The following is a 17,014-nucleotide window of genomic DNA, read 5'->3' as shown; positions in this document are numbered from 1 at the left end:
GCTAAAACTGTCTCATTCTCTTCATTGTCTGACACGAGCCGCTTCAGCACTGAGACGTTTTACTGATGATTTTACTGAGATGTTTCAGTCGTATGCACTGACTTAGATGGTTTGGTCATTACAGGTGATTTCAAGGGCCTCCCGCTGGTGCCAGAGGGCCTCCCGCTGGTGCCAGAGGGCGAGGGCCTCCCGCTGGTGCCAGAGGGCCTCCCGCTGGTGCCAGAGGGCCTCCCGCTGGTGCCAGAGGGCCTCCCGCTGGTGCCAGAGGGCCTCCCGCTGGTGCCAGAGGGCCTCCCGCTGGTGCCAGAGGGCCTCCCGCTGGGAGGAGATTTTTTTGTGACAAAGAAGTATCTGTTCTAATCAGTCGATCAGAGTTAAATCAGAGTTGTAGAAATAACTGGAAACTCAAGAGAACCATAACATTATGTTCTTTGTATGCCAACTTTTGACCACAACTGATATATGTATATATGTATATATATATATATATATATTACATATATATACATATATATATATATATATTACATATATATACATACATATATATATGTATGTATATATATAATGTGTTACGGTCGGGACCTTACAAAAGGTATTTTGAAGATAAAGCGAACAGAATTCCGTGAAGAACACGGTACAGATGGAAGGTGAGTTAACGATACTTAGACCAAAAATGCGGCCCGCGAATTCAACTATGAAGAGCCGATGATCCGAGTAGCATCTGGTGATGAGCCCCTGTGTCCTGAGCCCCTGTGTCCTGAGCCCCTGTGTCCTGGTGATGAGCCCCTGTGTCCTGAGCCCCTGTGTCCTGGTGATGAGCCCCTGTGTCCTGGTGATGAGCCCCTGTGTCCTGAGCCCCTGTGTCCTGAGCCCCTGTGTCCTGGTGATGAGCCCCTGTGTCCTGAGCCCCTGTGTCCTGAGCCCCTGTGTCCTGGTGATGAGCCCCTGTGTCCTGGTGATGAGCCCCTGTGTCCTGGTGATGAGCCCCTGTGTCCTGGTGATGAGCCCCTGTGTCCTGAGCCCCTGTGTCCTGGTGATGAGCCCCTGTGTCCTGGTGATGAGCCCCTGTGTCCTGAGCCCCTGTGTCCTGGTGATGAGCCCCTGTGTCCTGGTGATGAGCCCCTGTGTCCTGGTGATGAGCCCCTGTGTCCTGAGCCCCTGTGTCCTGGTGATGAGCCCCTGTGTCCTGGTGATGAGCCCCTGTGTCCTGAGCCCCTGTGTCCTGGTGAACTTTGTTAAGTATAAGTCTAAATAGTATTTAGAAAGTAAACTAAAAGTAAACTATGAAATTATTGGTCTAAAATAAGTATACTTAAAGGTGCCATAACATGCTTTTTTCACGTTTCGTAGTCTATCCTAAGTGTATAATTGATAATAATAAGGGTTGTGCAACACCCTTAACATAATAGTTATGAAATATCACGGGTGAGGGGGGATGATGACGCGGTCCTGTGGTTATGACGCGGTCTTGTAGACACCCCCTGTCAGTTTGCAGATTGGAGGAAAGGAGATAGTCTGTACTAAAGCTAAACACTGCGGGAATCAATCAAAAAAACACTCTGGACATTTATGAAGCACAAATAGCAATGTAAGAAGGTTAAAAGCTCTGAAAAGTCGATTTTGCATGTTATGGGACCTTTAAAATGCACTTATATATGATGCTGTTTGGTAAGGGAAGAGTCCAGATGAAACAACGGAACATTTTTCTGTACTGGCCCCTCCTGGCTCCTGGCCCCCTCCTGAACCCCTCCTCCTGAACCCCTCCTCCTGAACCCCTCCTCCTGAACCCCTCCTCCTGAACCCCTCCTCCTGAACCCCTCCTGGCCCCCTCCTGAACCCCTCCTCCTGAACCCCTCCTCCTGAACCCCTCCTCCTGAACCCCTCCTCCTGGCCCCCTCCTGGCCCCCTCCTGAACCCCTCCTCCTGGCCCCCTCCTGAACCCCTCCTCCTGGCCCTCCTCCTGGCCCCCTCCTCCTGGCCCCCTCTACTACAACTACACCCACATCTAACAGAACATCACGTGACACACTTTTAATTACTTTCAATTTAGTAATGTAAGATAAAAGTTGGTATTTCTGTTTTTATTCATCTGAAACGTTTATTTCCCTTTGATCATTTATCCTCACTTCTTTTTGATTGACACGTAAAAAAACACCATAACTACACGCGGTGCCTTTAAGAACTCTCTACGTCATGAGGTGACAGCGCAGTTGTCGTGGCCGAGTGGTTAAGGCGATGGACTAGAAATCCATTGGGGTCTCCCCGCGCAGGTTCGAATCCTGCCGACAACGTCTCATTTTGTCTTTGCAAACAACAAACCGCATTTCACACGTTTTACTCCGTTTTATCCACTTTAGTGTCATAACAACATGTTTACAATCACATGTAAATACAATTTAAAAAGCCAGGATAACACAAAAAAGCGCAAGCTTGTGGTCCTTGTATAATAAGTGAAAAGGAAATGTAAAACATCTTAGTAAAATACATAAAATAAGTTTGATTTCTGGCTATTTAGACATTCAAATAAAAAGGTTTTGACTAGAGATTTAAAATGAGACTTATTTTGAGCATTCTGTACGTGACGAGGTCATTGATTCCAGACTTTTATTCCAGTTTATAAAAAAGTGGATTTGCCAAACGACTTTACCTGTGGAATCTGAAGAGATAAGTAACAGAGTCTAGTAATAAAAAGAATAAAATATATCGTAAATACGTCGTTTTGAGTTTGTTTCACGTTTTAACTCGCGAGCCGGCCGTTTACGCTCGACTCAACAGCGCCCCCTGGTGACACTCTTCTGCGTTACCTGGCAACGGTCGAACGCCGTGGCGCTGTAGCCGTAGCATGCTAGTTAGCCGCGATGCTACGCGGGATAAATGGGTAAAACGCGGTGGAAATGGGCGACGACCTGGACCGGCTCCTGGACGAAGTGGAGCGGAAGTTCTGTGGAGGTCCTCAGTGCGCAGGCGCGGGGCAGGCGCGCGACAAACACGAAGACGAGGCGAGAAAAGCGGGGTAAACGCGATGCTACAGCGTTAGCCGGGATGCTAGCGGGCTAACAGTGGATAACTCTGAACGTTAAAACTTCCACTGTCTTTGTTTGGCCTCGGTTTTGTTCCGATGAAGTCGACAAACGCGTAAATGTTTGATCGAGTCACGTTTAGTGCTTGTAAAATATCTAAAATGAAATATTGTTCCTTGATTCTTGAGCTTTTCTAAACCTTTATTGTTTTGTTTACGAGGAGAGTCATTTATGATCCAGAATAACACTTCACAGTCACTTTTGCTCCATAAATAAGGTTTTTTATCGATCATTAATTTTGCCCGAACGGCCACATTTGACACTTTATTTGTTTAGTTAGTTAATAGTTACGTCACTTCTTGCGCCGAAGTTTATTTTATTTTGACTCAATTTCCTGTAGAAAGCTAATGGTGCTTGTGTCTTGATTAAAATGCTTTGTTTGCTCTTGGTTTAGTTGTGCTAAGCTCCCACTGACCACGGGGACCACAGGGACCCCAAGGACCACGGGGACCACAGGGACCCCAAGGACCACGGGGACCACAGGGACCCCAAGGACCACGGTGTCCACAGGGACCACAGTGACCCCAGGGACCCCAGGGACCCCAAGGACCCCAAGGACCACGGTGTCCACGGGGACCACAGGGACCCCAAGGACCACAGGGTCCACGGGGACCACGGTGTCCACAGGAACCCCAGGGACCACGGTGTCCACAGGGACCACAGGGACCACAGGGACCAGCGACACTGACGATCTGGACGCTTTTATAGACAAACTACTGGAGGACGAGTGTGCGGCGGTCACTGCTGCGACGGTCAGTAAACGTGCCACAGAATCTACTTTCCACTAAACGTCTGAACAAACGTACTTCATTCCACAGACGCAGAGCTCGTCCAGAGGTGGCGCTGTCCAGAAGAAAGTCTCCGCTCGGTCCGGCGCAAGGAAGTAAGTCTTTTAGAGGTCTCGGGTAAACATGTGGCGGTCTCGGGTAAACAGGGTAAACATGTGGCGTCTCGGGTAAACATGTGGCGGTCTCGGGTAAACAGGGTAAACATGTGGCGTCTCGGGTAAACATGTGGCGTCTCGGGTAAACATGTGGCGGTCTCGGGTAAACAGGGTAAACATGTGGCGGTCTCGGGTAAACAGGGTAAACATGTGGCGGTCTCGGGTAAACAGGGTAAACATGTGGCGTCTCGGGTAAACATGTGGCGGTCTCGGGTAAACAGGGTAAACATGTGGCGGTCTCGGGTAAACAGGGTAAACATGTGGCGGTCTCGGGTAAACAGGGTAAACATGTGGCGGTCTCGGGTAAACAGGGTAAACATGTGGCGGTCTCGGGTAAACAGGGTAAACATGTGGCGGTCTCGGGTAAACAGGGTAAACATGTGGCGGTCTCGGGTAAACAGGGTAAACATGTGGCGGTCTCGGGTAAACAGGGTAAACATGTGGCGGTCTCGGGTAAACAGGGTAAACATGTGGCGGTCTCGGGTAAACAGGGTAAACATGTGGCGGTCTCGGGTAAACATGTGGCGGTCTCGGGTAAACAGGGTAAACATGTGGCGGTCTCGGGTAAACAGGGTAAACATGTGGCGGTCTCGGGTAAACAGGGTAAACATGTGGCGGTCTCGGGTAAACAGGGTAAACATGTGGCGGTCTCGGGTAAACAGGGTAAACATGTGGCGGTCTCGGGTAAACAGGGTAAACATGTGGCGGTCTCGGGTAAACAGGGTAAACATGTGGCGGTCTCGGGTAAACATGTGGCGGTCTCGGGTAAACAGGGTAAACATGTGGCGGTCTCGGGTAAACAGGGTAAACATGTGGCGGTCTCGGGTAAACAGGGTAAACATGTGGCGGTCTCGGGTAAACAGGGTAAACATGTGGCGGTCTCGGGTAAACAGGGTAAACATGTGGCGGTCTCCTCTCTTCTTCAGGTGTTGTCCCGTGTTCGTCGGCGGCAGCTCAGTCCAAAGTGGAATCGGAACCACGACGTCCAAACGGTGAGAGACATGTTTACCTCACAAAGAATACTATAAAACTACTGGCCGTGGGTCACTAGTGGTTACCGTGGCGACGACCTCTCTCTAGCCTTCGTCATGTGACCTTCCCCTTGTCCTCAGGTCATGTGATCAGCTGCGGTGCACGTCATGTGACTTCAGCGTTCTGGCGTTTGACGACTGTGAGTGGGACCAGAGCTGCCACTACCTTTTCTTCAGGTGAGAAACTCTGCAGCGCTCTCAGCGTCTCCATGGAGACAGAATGTTCCACACTCTGGCTTTACCGGGCCGAGTGACACAGATGCTTCTGGTGTGTTTTCGCTCTGATCAGGAACAACGTCCCGGAGCGGGTCAAGCTTCGGTCCAAACTGCGGCCGAGACGTGGGACCAGGTCTTACTGCTGTCAATGCAGCTGGACGTCTGAGGACGAGACCAAGGAGCTGAAGATGAGGCCACGGCTGCAATGGGTCTGTGCAGGGAAACACCAGGACTGACCCGGGACTGGACCAGGACTGGACCGGGACTGACCCGGGCCTGAACCGGGACTGGACTGGGACTGGAACGGGACTAGAACGGGACTGGACCGGGACTGACCCGGGACTGGACCGGGACTGGACCGGGACTGGACTGGGACTGGAACGGGACTAGAACGGGACTGGACCGGGACTGACCCGGGACTGGACCGGGACTGGACCGGGACTGGAACGGGACTAGAACGGGACTGGACCGGGACTGACCCGGGACTGGACCGGGACTGACCCGGGACTGGACCGGGACTGGACCGGGACTGGACTGGGACTGACCCGGGACTGGACCTGGCCGTGACCAGAGCCCTTTAGAGTCCTGTGCTCATGTTTTTATGCCTTTAATTGTAAATATTCAATGTTTTTACTCGACACAAACTAAACCAAGATTTCAGATGAAATTAATAAAAGATTCAACATGTTTTTACAGTGTGTTATTTAAGAGTTATATTAATATGTACATATTAATATATATATATTATATATTAATATATATATATATACATATATATACATACATATACATATCCAACTGAAAACATGTCTTATATTCTAGGTTCTTCACATGAATGTGACAGTATTGCACATGGGTATGTCAGTATTGCACATGGGTATGTCAGTATTGCACATGGGTATGTCAGTATTGCACATGGGTATGTCAGTATTGCACATGGGTATGTCAGTATTGCACATGGATATGTCAGTATTGCACATGGGTATGTCAGTATTGCACATGGGTATGACAGTATTGCACATGGATATGTCAGTATTGCACATGGGTATGACAGTATTGCACATGGGTATGACAGTATTGCACATGGGTATGACAGTATTGCACATGAGCCCAGTCCAGTGTGTGGTACAGAGGAACACCCAGGTATTTGAATGAGTCTCTCGCTCTCTCGAGTTGGCCACTGTCCAGGTTGTACCCCGCCTAAGGCCCGAAGTCACTGGGATTGGCTCCAGTCACCCGCGACCCCGAAAGGGAACGAGCAGTAGAAAATGGATGGATATATATTTATGGATATATAGATATACTGTATATATATATATATACTGTGTGTATATATATATATATATATATATATATATACATATACATACTGCATATATATATATATATATATATATATATATATATATATATATACATACTGCATATATATATATATATATATATATATATATGCAGTATGTGTATATATATATATATACAGTATATATTTATATATATATATATACTGTGTGTATGTATGTGTGAAACCCACAGTGAGGACAGTTAAAGTGTGGCCAGAGGGAGCAGACTCTGAACTACAGCAGCGGTTTGAACACACAGACTGGAGTGTGTTTGTTACCCAGACCACACTGGACTCCCACACGGACATTGACTCTTATGCCTCCTCTGTGCTGGACTTCATCAACACCAGCATCAACAGTGTCACCACTCACAAACAGATTACTACATTCCCGAACTAGAAGCTGTGGATGAACAGAGAAGTCCGCCTACTGCTGAAGGCACGTGACGTCGCCTTCAGATCTGGCGATGCACAGGCTTACTCTTCATCCAGGGCTGACCTGAAGAGGGGCATCAGGGAGGCCAAGCACAGCCACAAGCTAAGGATTGAGGAGCACTTTAAGAACAACTCCGATCCCCGACGCATGTGGCAGGGCATCCAGGCCATAACTGACTACAAACCCACCAACACCACCCCAACATCCAACGACGCCTCCTTCCTGGACGAGCTTAACAGCTTTTATGCTCGCTTTGAGAGGGATAACCAGGAGCCAGCCATTAAGGCTGTGCTCACGACAGGACACCAACCCCTCACACTCTCCCTCACCGACGTGTCTGCTGCACTGAGTAGGACCAATGCACGTAAGGCTGCTGGCCCCGATGGCATCCCTGGGACGTGTGCTCAGGACCTGTGCTGGGCAGCTAGCTGGGGTCTTGACTGACATTTTCAACCTGTCACTGGCCCAAGCAGCTGTCCCCACATGCTTCAAAACCACCTCCATCGTGCAAGTGCCAAAACATTCCAAAGCTGAGAGCCTCAACGACTTCCGCCCTGTTGCACTCACCCCCACCATCATGAAGTGCTTCGAGAGGCTGGTCCTGGCTCACCTCAAAACCTGCCTACCACCCACACTGGACCCCTTCCAATTTGCCTACCGCCAGAATAGGAGCACGGAGGATGCCATCTCTACGGCACTACACTCCGCCCTTGCTCACCTGGACAATAACAACACCTATGTGAGAATGCTGTTCATTGACTTTAGCTCAGCATTCAACACCATCATCCCCTCCAAACTGATGACCAAACTCAGTGACCTGGGTATCGATGCTTCCCTCTGCAACTGGGTTCTGGACTTTCTAACCAACAGACCCCAGTTTGTTAAGCTGGAAAACCACACCTCCTCTACACTCATCCTGAACACCGGTGTCCCACAGGGCTGTGTGCTGAGTCCTCTCCTCTACTCCCTCTTCACCCACGACTGCACACCTGTACATGGTTCTAACACCATTGTCAAGTTTGCAGACGACACAACGGTGGTTGGCCTCATCAGCAACAACGATGAGACGGCGTATAGAGAAGAGGTTCAGCATCTGGCAGAGTGGTGCGCCGCCAACAACCTGGCTCTCAATACCAAGAAGACCAAAGAGCTCATCGTGGACTTCAGGAAGAAGAGTGGCACACACACCCCCATCCTTATCGACGGGACGGAGGTCGAGCGTGTCACCAGCTTCAAGTTCCTGGGTGTCCACATCTCCGAGGATCTCTCTTGGTCTCTCAACACCTCAACCCTGGTCAAGAAGGCACACCAGCGTCTCTTCTTCCTGAGGAGGTTGAAGAAGGCCCACCTGTCTCCTCTGATCTTGGTGAACTTTTACCGCTGCACCATCGAGAGCATCCTTACCAACTGTGTCTCAGTATGGTATGGCAGCTGCTCTGCTGCGGACCGGAAGTTACTCCAGAGGGTGGTGAAAACTGCCCAACGCATCACAGGTTCCTCACTCCCCTCCATTGAGACTGTCCAGAGCAAGAGGTGTCTGCGGAGGGCGCGCAGCATCGTCAGAGACAGCTCTCACCCCAGCCACCAACTGTTTGCCCTCCTCCCCTCCGGGAGGCGCTACAGGGTGCTCCGTTCCCGGACCAGTACCCATACTGCCCCCTACTGTACATTCTGTATTTATTCACTGATTCACTTTACATACTCTGCACTTTTAACTGCTGTTTTGCACTTCTGGTTGAAGCTAACTGCATTTCGTTGTCTTAGTACCTGTACTCTGTGCAATGACAATAAAGTTGAATCCAATCCAATCCAATATATATATATATATATATATATATATATATATATATATATATGTATATATACATATACATACGGCATATATATATATATATATGTGTATATATATATATATATGTATATATATACATATATATATATATATATATATATATATATATATATATATATATATATATATATATATATATATATATATATATATATATATATATATATATATATATATATATATGTCGGCTCTACCTGAGGCTCTACCTGAGGAGACTCAGGTCTTTTGGAGTGACAGGGCCGCTCCTGACAGGGCCGCTCCTGTCACTCCTGAAGACCTTCTCCTCCTCTGTGGTGCATCAGCTCCTGTAGGTGTGGTCATCACAGAGGAAGAAGCTGGACAAAGCTCCGTCCTGGGCTGTCCTCTGGACTCGGTGCAGGAGGTGGGGGACAGGAGGGTCCTGGCTAAACTCACATCTATGCTGGACCATGAGTGACACCTGTTGTGGAAAAAATATAATCTGGCCCTTTACTTTTTAACTTTCAATCCTATTTCTAATCAGATTTAGTTCTAACAGCCTGACAACCCCTTTTGGCCTGGAAATGTCCATGTCCGGACCTCCTGGAGTGGCCTGGAAGTCCCACGTTATGTTTCACACTAATTGAAGTGAACAGTGAATTGAATTAATGCAAATGTTATGTACTGTCTCCTTCCTGAAACCACTGTTTCTTTGATGTCCCATTTGCTCCTTCTGTGTGTGTGTGGTCATGTGACCATCGGTGATTTAAGGCAGGGGACAGACGTGGGACGGGAGGATTTGGGAGACACACAGTTTGGGAAGCAGGGAAGAGACAGATGCGTGGACTCGGCCTTCTATGAGAATGGCCGAGTCCACACGAGTTTCTTTCTGATTCAGCCACAAGATTAAACAGTTTACTTTTGAAACGAAACAACTTGCTTTTTTGTCTTATCGAGAGATTTTTGCCACTACACACCCCCTGCAGGACACTCTGTCCCCTGCAGGACACTCTGTCCGCTCTGGAGAGCAGCTTCAGTGAGAGACTGATCCACCCTCGCTGTGTGAAGGAAAGGTTTCGTAGGTCTTTCCTTCTGCTGCAGTCACTCTACAACAAACACTGTTAGTACTGAACACTCACAATACTGACCTAACCATGTGCAATTCTGTCATATGTGCAATTATTGTTGGAATTCATGTGCAATCTATGTGCTGTCGTGACACATATTCATGTGCAATTACTGTCGTGATCACATGCAATGGAATTTATGTATTTATTTATTTATTTGTCTACGGGAGTTTTTATTTTTTTATTTATTTGTAGGAAATCTTCTACTGAAAGTGTTTTTCAGACTTCCTATAAGTGATCTGTTCTTCTGTATCTACCTCTGTATCTACCTGCGTTGCACCAATGAAATTTCCCCATGTGGGACAATAAAGGAATACCTTATCTTATCTTATATATATATATATATATATATATATATATATATATATATATATATATATATATACAGTATGTGTATATATATATATATATACAGTATATATATATACAGTATGTATATATACAGTATGTACTGTGTATATATATATATATATATATACATACAGTATGTATATATATATATATATATATATATATATATATATATATATATATACATATATATATATATATATATATATATATATATATATATATACACAGTATATATACACAGTATATATACATGTATACATATACCAGTATATGTATACATACATATATGTATACATATACTGGTTCACACTCTTACACTTTCATGATGATTTGGGGCAGTAATCGTTGTTAACCCTCATTAAACTGCTCATGTTCTGTTGTTGTTCGCGTCAGTTTCATTGTCCAGCAGAGAGCGCTGTGGAGCCGTGTGTAAATGTTCCATCAGCGAGCGTCACGCTGCGTCATTGCGTCAGACCCGGAAGTAAACATCGGTTTGTAATGACGCACGTGAGTCTGAAAACGAGAGAAATAAACCTTAAAGAAATGCGTGAGAGTGACGAGTCAGATCCGGACGAGGCGCTGGACGAGTGGTTCTTGGAGTCTCTGAAAACGTGAGCATTTTAGACTTTTTATATTAAGATGGTTAAAGTAGCACAAAGAGCAAGATGTTTCAAAGGTAAAAGTAAGTAAAATACATATCTAAACCAAACCTGGACCAAACCTGGACTAAACCTGGACTAGATCAGGACTAAACCTGGACTAGATCAGGTCCAGATCAGGTCAGATTCGGTCCAGGTCCAGATCAGGTCCAGATCAGGACGGGTGATAAAAAGGTTCCAGGTTGAGCTTCTCTGAATGTGTTTGTGTTTCCATAGTTACAAAGACCTTCACGTCTTCCAGCTGGAGCGTCCCACTCGTGTCCTGGAGTGGACCTCGGGCAGAAGTACGAGCTTCAGGCACATTCACTAAACACCATGCAGTTCTTTGTGCCGTGACGACTGTTTGTTGTTTGTTTGTTTGTTTGTTTGTTTGTTGGCGTCTCCACAGCCGTGTGCGTCGCCGGGTTTTCTTCTTCCAAAAATGAAATCCTGGAGCTGAGTTTACCGCTCCGGCTTTTGGCGGAACAGAACAAGGTGAAGGAAGAAGAATGAGATGTATTTCTTCTATTGCTCATGTACGTGTACTTTCCTGTTACGTGTGTACTTCTATTGCTCATGTACGTGTACTTTTCTGTTACGTGTGTACTTCTATTGCTCATGTACGTGTACTTTTCTGTTACGTGTGTACTTCTATTGCTCATGTACGTGTACTTTTCTGTTACGTGTGTACTTCTATTGCTCATGTACGTGTACTTTTCTGTTACGTGTGTACTTCTATTGCTCATGTACGTGTACTTTTCTGTTACGTGTGTACTTCTATTGCTCATGTACGTGTACTTTTCTGTTACGTGTGTACTTCTATTGCTCATGTACGTGTACTTTTCTGTTACGTGTGTACTTCTATTGCTCATGTACGTGTACTTTCCTGTTACGTGTGTACTTCTATTGCTCATGTACGTGTACTTTCCTGTTACGTGTGTACTTCTATTGCTCATGTACGTGTACTTTTCTGTTACATGTGTACTTCTATTGCTCATGTACGTGTACTTTTCTGTTACGTGTGTACTTCTATTGCTCATGTACGTGTACTTTTCTGTTACGTGTGTACTTCTATTGCTCATGTACGTGTACTTTTCTGTTACGTGTGTACTTCTATTGCTCATGTACGTGTACTTTTCTGTTACGTGTGTACTTCTATTGCTCATGTACGTGTACTTTTCTGTTACGTGTGTACTTCTATTGCTCATGTACGTGTACTTTTCTGTTACGTGTGTACTTCTATTGCTCATGTACTTGTACTTTCAGGGTCTTTGCGCCGAGCGGGATTTCAAAGTCGTTCACGGAGGATTGTCAGACGCTCCGGTCCTCGGCCTCAGACACGTCCCGGGAAGCAGGTACGCTGTGATGCGAGGGTCTGCGATGCGGGGGTCTGTGATGCGAGGGTCTGCGATGCGGGGGTCTGTGATGCGGGGGTCTGTGATGCGGGGGTCTGCGATGCGGGGGTCTGCGGCGCGGTCTGTGATGCGGGGGTCTGTGATGCGGGGGTCTGCGATGCGGGGGTCTGCGATGCGGGGGTCTGCGATGCGGGGGTCTGTGATGCGGGGGTCTGCGGCGCGGTCTGCGATGCGGGGGTCTGCGATGCGGGGGTCTGCGATGCGGGGGTCTGTGATGCGGGGGTCTGTGATGCGGGGGTCTGTGATGCGGGGGTCTGCGATGCGGGGGTCTGCGATGCGGGGGTCTGCGATGCGGGGGTCTGCGATGCGGGGGTCTGCGATGCGGGGGTCTGCGATGCGGGGGTCTGTGATACGGGGGTCTGTGGCCGCGGGGGTCTGTGATACGGGGGTCTGTGGCCGCGGGGGTCTGGCCACAGGGGTCTGTGGGCGAGGGGGTCTGCGGTGCTTGAACGTGCATCTTTGGGCGTTTGAAGTGCTCGTCGTCGCCCCCTGCTGTCTCTGGGAGGAAAACCTGAAGAAGACTCTCCTGAGAAACCCTCGCCCTGTTGTTTATTTTACATTTACAAGTTTATCTTTTATCACCTTTTTTATTATTATTATTTTAAAAAGAATAATTAGAACATAAGACAACAAAAACAACAACAAAATCATAATAATGCTGAGCGCTCCTGACCGCTCGGCTGTGTCTCTTGTCTCTGCAGATGCGCCGTGTCCAGCGACGGCCGCCGCTCGTCTCTGCAGCTGTGGGACCTCGGAGGGGACGACAGCGGTCAGTTTCCACTTGGACGTGACGTCCGGCTCAAAGTGACACGTGTTGTTTGTTCTCTCCGTGTCAGACGTGATCAGACGAACGGGACAGATCCACGTTCAACACGACTCGTCAGGAGGGGAGGGTCAGGGGGGCGGGGCCAGGGAAATGGACGCTCCGCCTTCTCCGAACTCAGAGCCGAGGATTCTTCACGGAGCGACGACGAGCGACGTCCAGCTCACCGACATCAGCACTGGACAAGAACTCTACAGACTACAGGGTATTTTATTTATTTATTTATTAAAATCTATATTCATTTTATTTATTTATTTATTTTCGTTGTATTTATTTATTATTTCATTTTATTCACTTATTTTGTTGTATTTATGTCGTATTTATGTCTACGTCACAAGGAGAACCTCCCCTCAGTCTACAACAGCCTCATAAGACCTCAGACCGTCCCACGCTAACGAGGCACAGCATCATAACTCCTCCCCTTTGGGCAGGACCAATCAGAGCTCAGGACAGTTAAAACGCAACAGAACTCTGCAGTTCTTTTATTCCTTAAAGATAGATATATATTATAAAGCACAGCGCCCCCTGGAGGACGTTCTCATGTGTCTGCAGCACAGCGCCCCCTGGAGGACGCTCACATGTGTCTGCAGCGCCCCCTGGAGGACGCTCACATCTGTCTGCAGCGCCCCCTGGAGGACGCTCACGTGTATGTGCAGCGCCCCCTGGAGGACGCTCACATCTGTGCAGCGCCCCCTGGAGGACGCTCACATGTATGTGCAGCGCCCCCTGGAGGACGCTCACATGTATGTGCAGCGCCCCCTGGAGGACGCTCACGTGTGTCTGCAGCGCCCCCTGGAGGCCCCCTGGAGGACGCTCACGTGTGTCTGCAGCGCCCCCTGGAGGACGCTCACGTGTGTCTGCAGCGCCCCCTGGAGGACGCTCACGTGTGTCTGCAGCGCCCCCTGGAGGACGCTCACGTGTGTCTGCAGCGCCCCCTGGAGGACGCTCACGTGTGTCTGCAGCGCCCCCTGGAGGACACTCACGTGTGTCTGCAGCGCCCCCTGGAGGACGCTCACGTGTGTCTGCAGCGCCCCCTGGAGGACACTCACGTGTGTCTGCAGCGCCCCCTGGAGGATGCGCTTTACAAACATGATTCTAAGTGTAATCCTGTCTCTTCAGCTGCTGGGGCCCCGGAGCCTCTGTCGTGTCTGCGGCTCCTCGGTGACGGTGCGTTCGTGTGCGGCTCCGTAAGCGGCAGCGTCCTGGAGGCGGACTCTCGCAGTCCGGCCGCGCTCGTGCGTCGCTTGGCTCCGCTCGGCCCCTCGGACCCCGGCCCCTGGAGCGTCGACGTCCGCGGGGGCCTCGTGGTGCGTTCGAGCGTGTCGGGACAAACGCTGGTGTCTGACCTGCGCCGGGGGGACTCGTGTGCGGCCCAGGCCCGGCTCTCGACGGGTGCCGGGGCCCAGGACACGTTCGGGGCCCCGAACGTGTCCTGGGCCCCGGCGCTGCAGCATCACATGGCTCTGTCAGGTAAAACGAGTTTGTGTTTGGTAGAACATGAGCTTTAGATGAAGAGCAAAGAGTTTGTGACAAAATGAGGATTCAATAGTGTTGTTGTTGTTGTTGTTGTTACTTTTAATGGCGGTTGGCAGATGGAGCTGGTTACCATGGCGACAAACTCATTGGGTGTCGCAGCATTTAGTCTCCATGGAGATGTTGTTTGCTTGTGATGTTCCACAGCAGCGACTTCACCTCACGTGAAGCTCCTCAGTCCAGATCTGTCAGCTCTACTTCCTGTCTGTGTCGCACACTGATGACATCACAGAGGGAGTCAGCTCTACTTCCTGTCTGTGTCGCACACTGATGACATCACAGAGGGAGTCAGCTCTACTTCCTGTCTGTGTCGCACACTGATGACATCACAGAGGGAGTCAGCTCTACTTCCTGTCTGTGTCGCACACTGATGACATCACAGAGGGAGTCAGCTCTACTTCCTGTCTGTGTCGCACACTGATGACATCACAGAGGGAGTCAGCTCTACTTCCTGTCTGTGTCGCACACTGATGACATCACAGAGGGAGTCAGCTCTACTTCCTGTCTGTGTCGCACACTGATGACATCACAGAGGGAGTCAGCTCTACTTCCTGTCTGTGTCGCACACTGATGACATCACAGAGGGAGTCAGCTCTACTTCCTGTCTGTGTCGCACACTGATGACATCACAGAGGGAGTCAGCTCTACTTCCTGTCTGTGTCGCACACTGATGACATCACAGAGGGAGTCAGCTCTACTTCCTGTCTGGAGCTGAATAACGGCTCCACCTTCTGAGATTGTGACTGAATGTGACTTTAGTTTATTTGTGCCACAGAAAAGACAAAGTTTGTTTTTATGTGGAAAGAACCAGTGATGACAGACATGACCTCTGACCCCTGACCCTGAGAGTTCACCTGAGGATTTTCACCTGAACCAGATCAGATTAATCTACAGATTTTAGCGTCTCCATGGATACGGGCAGGTGGCACGCCCTCCACAGTGCATCTTTAATGAAGCCCCTCCTCTTTCCTCTGGTTTCTTTCAGGTGTGAGTGGATTGGTGCAGATTTACGACACGTCTCTCTGGGGGGCGGAGCTTCAGCCTGCACACGCTCAGTTTGAACACAAAGGTCATGCGGTCTCGTCTCCCTCTGATGACATCATCACCACTGGTCACGCCTGGCACCCAGAGCGACCGCGAACGCTGCTGTCGGCCGCGAGCGACGCCTCTGTGCACGTGTGGGACTGGAACGACCAATCAGAGACGAGAGAGTGAGGAGGGGCCAATCAGAGACGAGGGAGTGAGGAGGGGCCAATCAGAGACGAGGGAGTGAGGAGGGGCCAATCAGAGACGAGGGAGTGAGGAGGGGCCAATCAGAGACGAGGGAATGAGGAGGGGCCAATCAGAGACGAGGATGAGGAATAAAGCTACCTCCAGGTCTAAACCAGACCTGGTTTAAACTAGACTCAGTGTGTGGGACCTCAGCGTGTGGGACCTCAGCGTGTGGGACCTCAGCGTGTGGGACCTCAGCGTGTGGGACCTCAGCGTGTGGGACCTCAGCGTGTGGGACCTCAGCGTGTGGGACCTCAGAGTCAGATTTTATTCATATTTCTTTATTTGCTGACGTCACATGATCGAACTGATTTTCGGAGTCATAAATCGTCTTCAGTCGTAATCATTGTATTTTAATAAAAATATCTGTTTAAAAACGTGTTTCAGATGTTTTCAGATCAAACAAACTTTAAGTTCAGATTTAGAACAAACTCAGATCAAAAGTTTGTTTATGAAGCAGAAGAAAAACTTTACAAAATCTGTACAAAGTCTTATTTTATATTTACACAAGATTCTGAAAAATATCACAAATTCCACATCAAAACATAAATGTGGTTTTCCCTTCAGCCCAAAGTCGCTCCATAAACCCAATATAAATATATTTAAAATGATTCTGTGGGAAAAATAACTATTGTAGAAAAGTGGAATAAATATGAGTTTGTTTTCAAATATAATGCATTTTTCAGGGGGAAAATATGATTTTGTTTAGTTTAGTTCTTTTAGACTTTAGTGTGTTTGAAATGAGACAAATAAAGAATATAAAGTGTTGTGGAGCTTTAGTGTCGGAGGAGGAGGAGGAGGTGGTGAAGGAGGAGGAGGACGGTGAGGAGGAGGGTGAGGAGGAGGAGGGTGAGGAGGACGGTGACGAGGAGGAGGGTGAGGAGGACGAGGAGAAGAAGGAGGAGGACGAGGAGAAGGAGGAGGAGGAGACATGCAGAACGTTCAAATTCATTTCGATGATTTAAAAGTCCAAAAGCAAAAATAAAAGTCA

At 48.5% G+C, this 17,014-nt stretch overlaps 2 protein-coding genes and 1 non-coding gene across 3 annotated transcripts; all 3 read left to right on the top strand.

The window, feature by feature from the left end:
- The first annotated feature begins 2,212 nt into the window (after positions 1-2,212).
- Positions 2,213-2,294, top strand: trnas-aga (transfer RNA serine (anticodon AGA)). The gene has a single exon. It is a non-coding gene; the product is annotated as a tRNA-Ser (tRNA).
- Positions 2,295-2,854: 560 nt separating this feature from the next.
- cfap418 (cilia and flagella associated protein 418) lies at positions 2,855-5,928 on the top strand. Its single transcript, XM_072461546.1, has 6 exons — positions 2,855-3,016; positions 3,478-3,835; positions 3,902-3,966; positions 4,953-5,018; positions 5,139-5,234; positions 5,347-5,928. The coding sequence occupies exons 1-6, from the start codon at positions 2,898-2,900 to the stop codon at positions 5,507-5,509; spliced, it is 867 nt and encodes a 288-aa protein (XP_072317647.1). The 5' UTR covers positions 2,855-2,897; the 3' UTR covers positions 5,510-5,928.
- Positions 5,929-10,823: 4,895 nt separating this feature from the next.
- wdr73 (WD repeat domain 73) lies at positions 10,824-16,293 on the top strand. Its single transcript, XM_072460575.1, has 8 exons — positions 10,824-10,953; positions 11,218-11,285; positions 11,390-11,475; positions 12,247-12,335; positions 13,097-13,164; positions 13,232-13,423; positions 14,338-14,688; positions 15,737-16,293. The coding sequence occupies exons 1-8, from the start codon at positions 10,841-10,843 to the stop codon at positions 15,964-15,966; spliced, it is 1,197 nt and encodes a 398-aa protein (XP_072316676.1). The 5' UTR covers positions 10,824-10,840; the 3' UTR covers positions 15,967-16,293.
- Positions 16,294-17,014: the final 721 nt, after the last annotated feature.

The sequence above is a fragment of the Eucyclogobius newberryi genome, unplaced genomic scaffold (genome assembly GCF_026437365.1).
Source record: "Eucyclogobius newberryi isolate DKJ021-1_F unplaced genomic scaffold, fEucNew1.0.hap1 SCAF_3, whole genome shotgun sequence".
Lineage (NCBI taxonomy): Eukaryota > Metazoa > Chordata > Actinopteri > Gobiiformes > Gobiidae > Eucyclogobius > Eucyclogobius newberryi.
The sequence above is the reverse complement of the archived record's forward strand: the minus strand, read 5'-3'. Positions and strand labels throughout refer to the sequence as shown.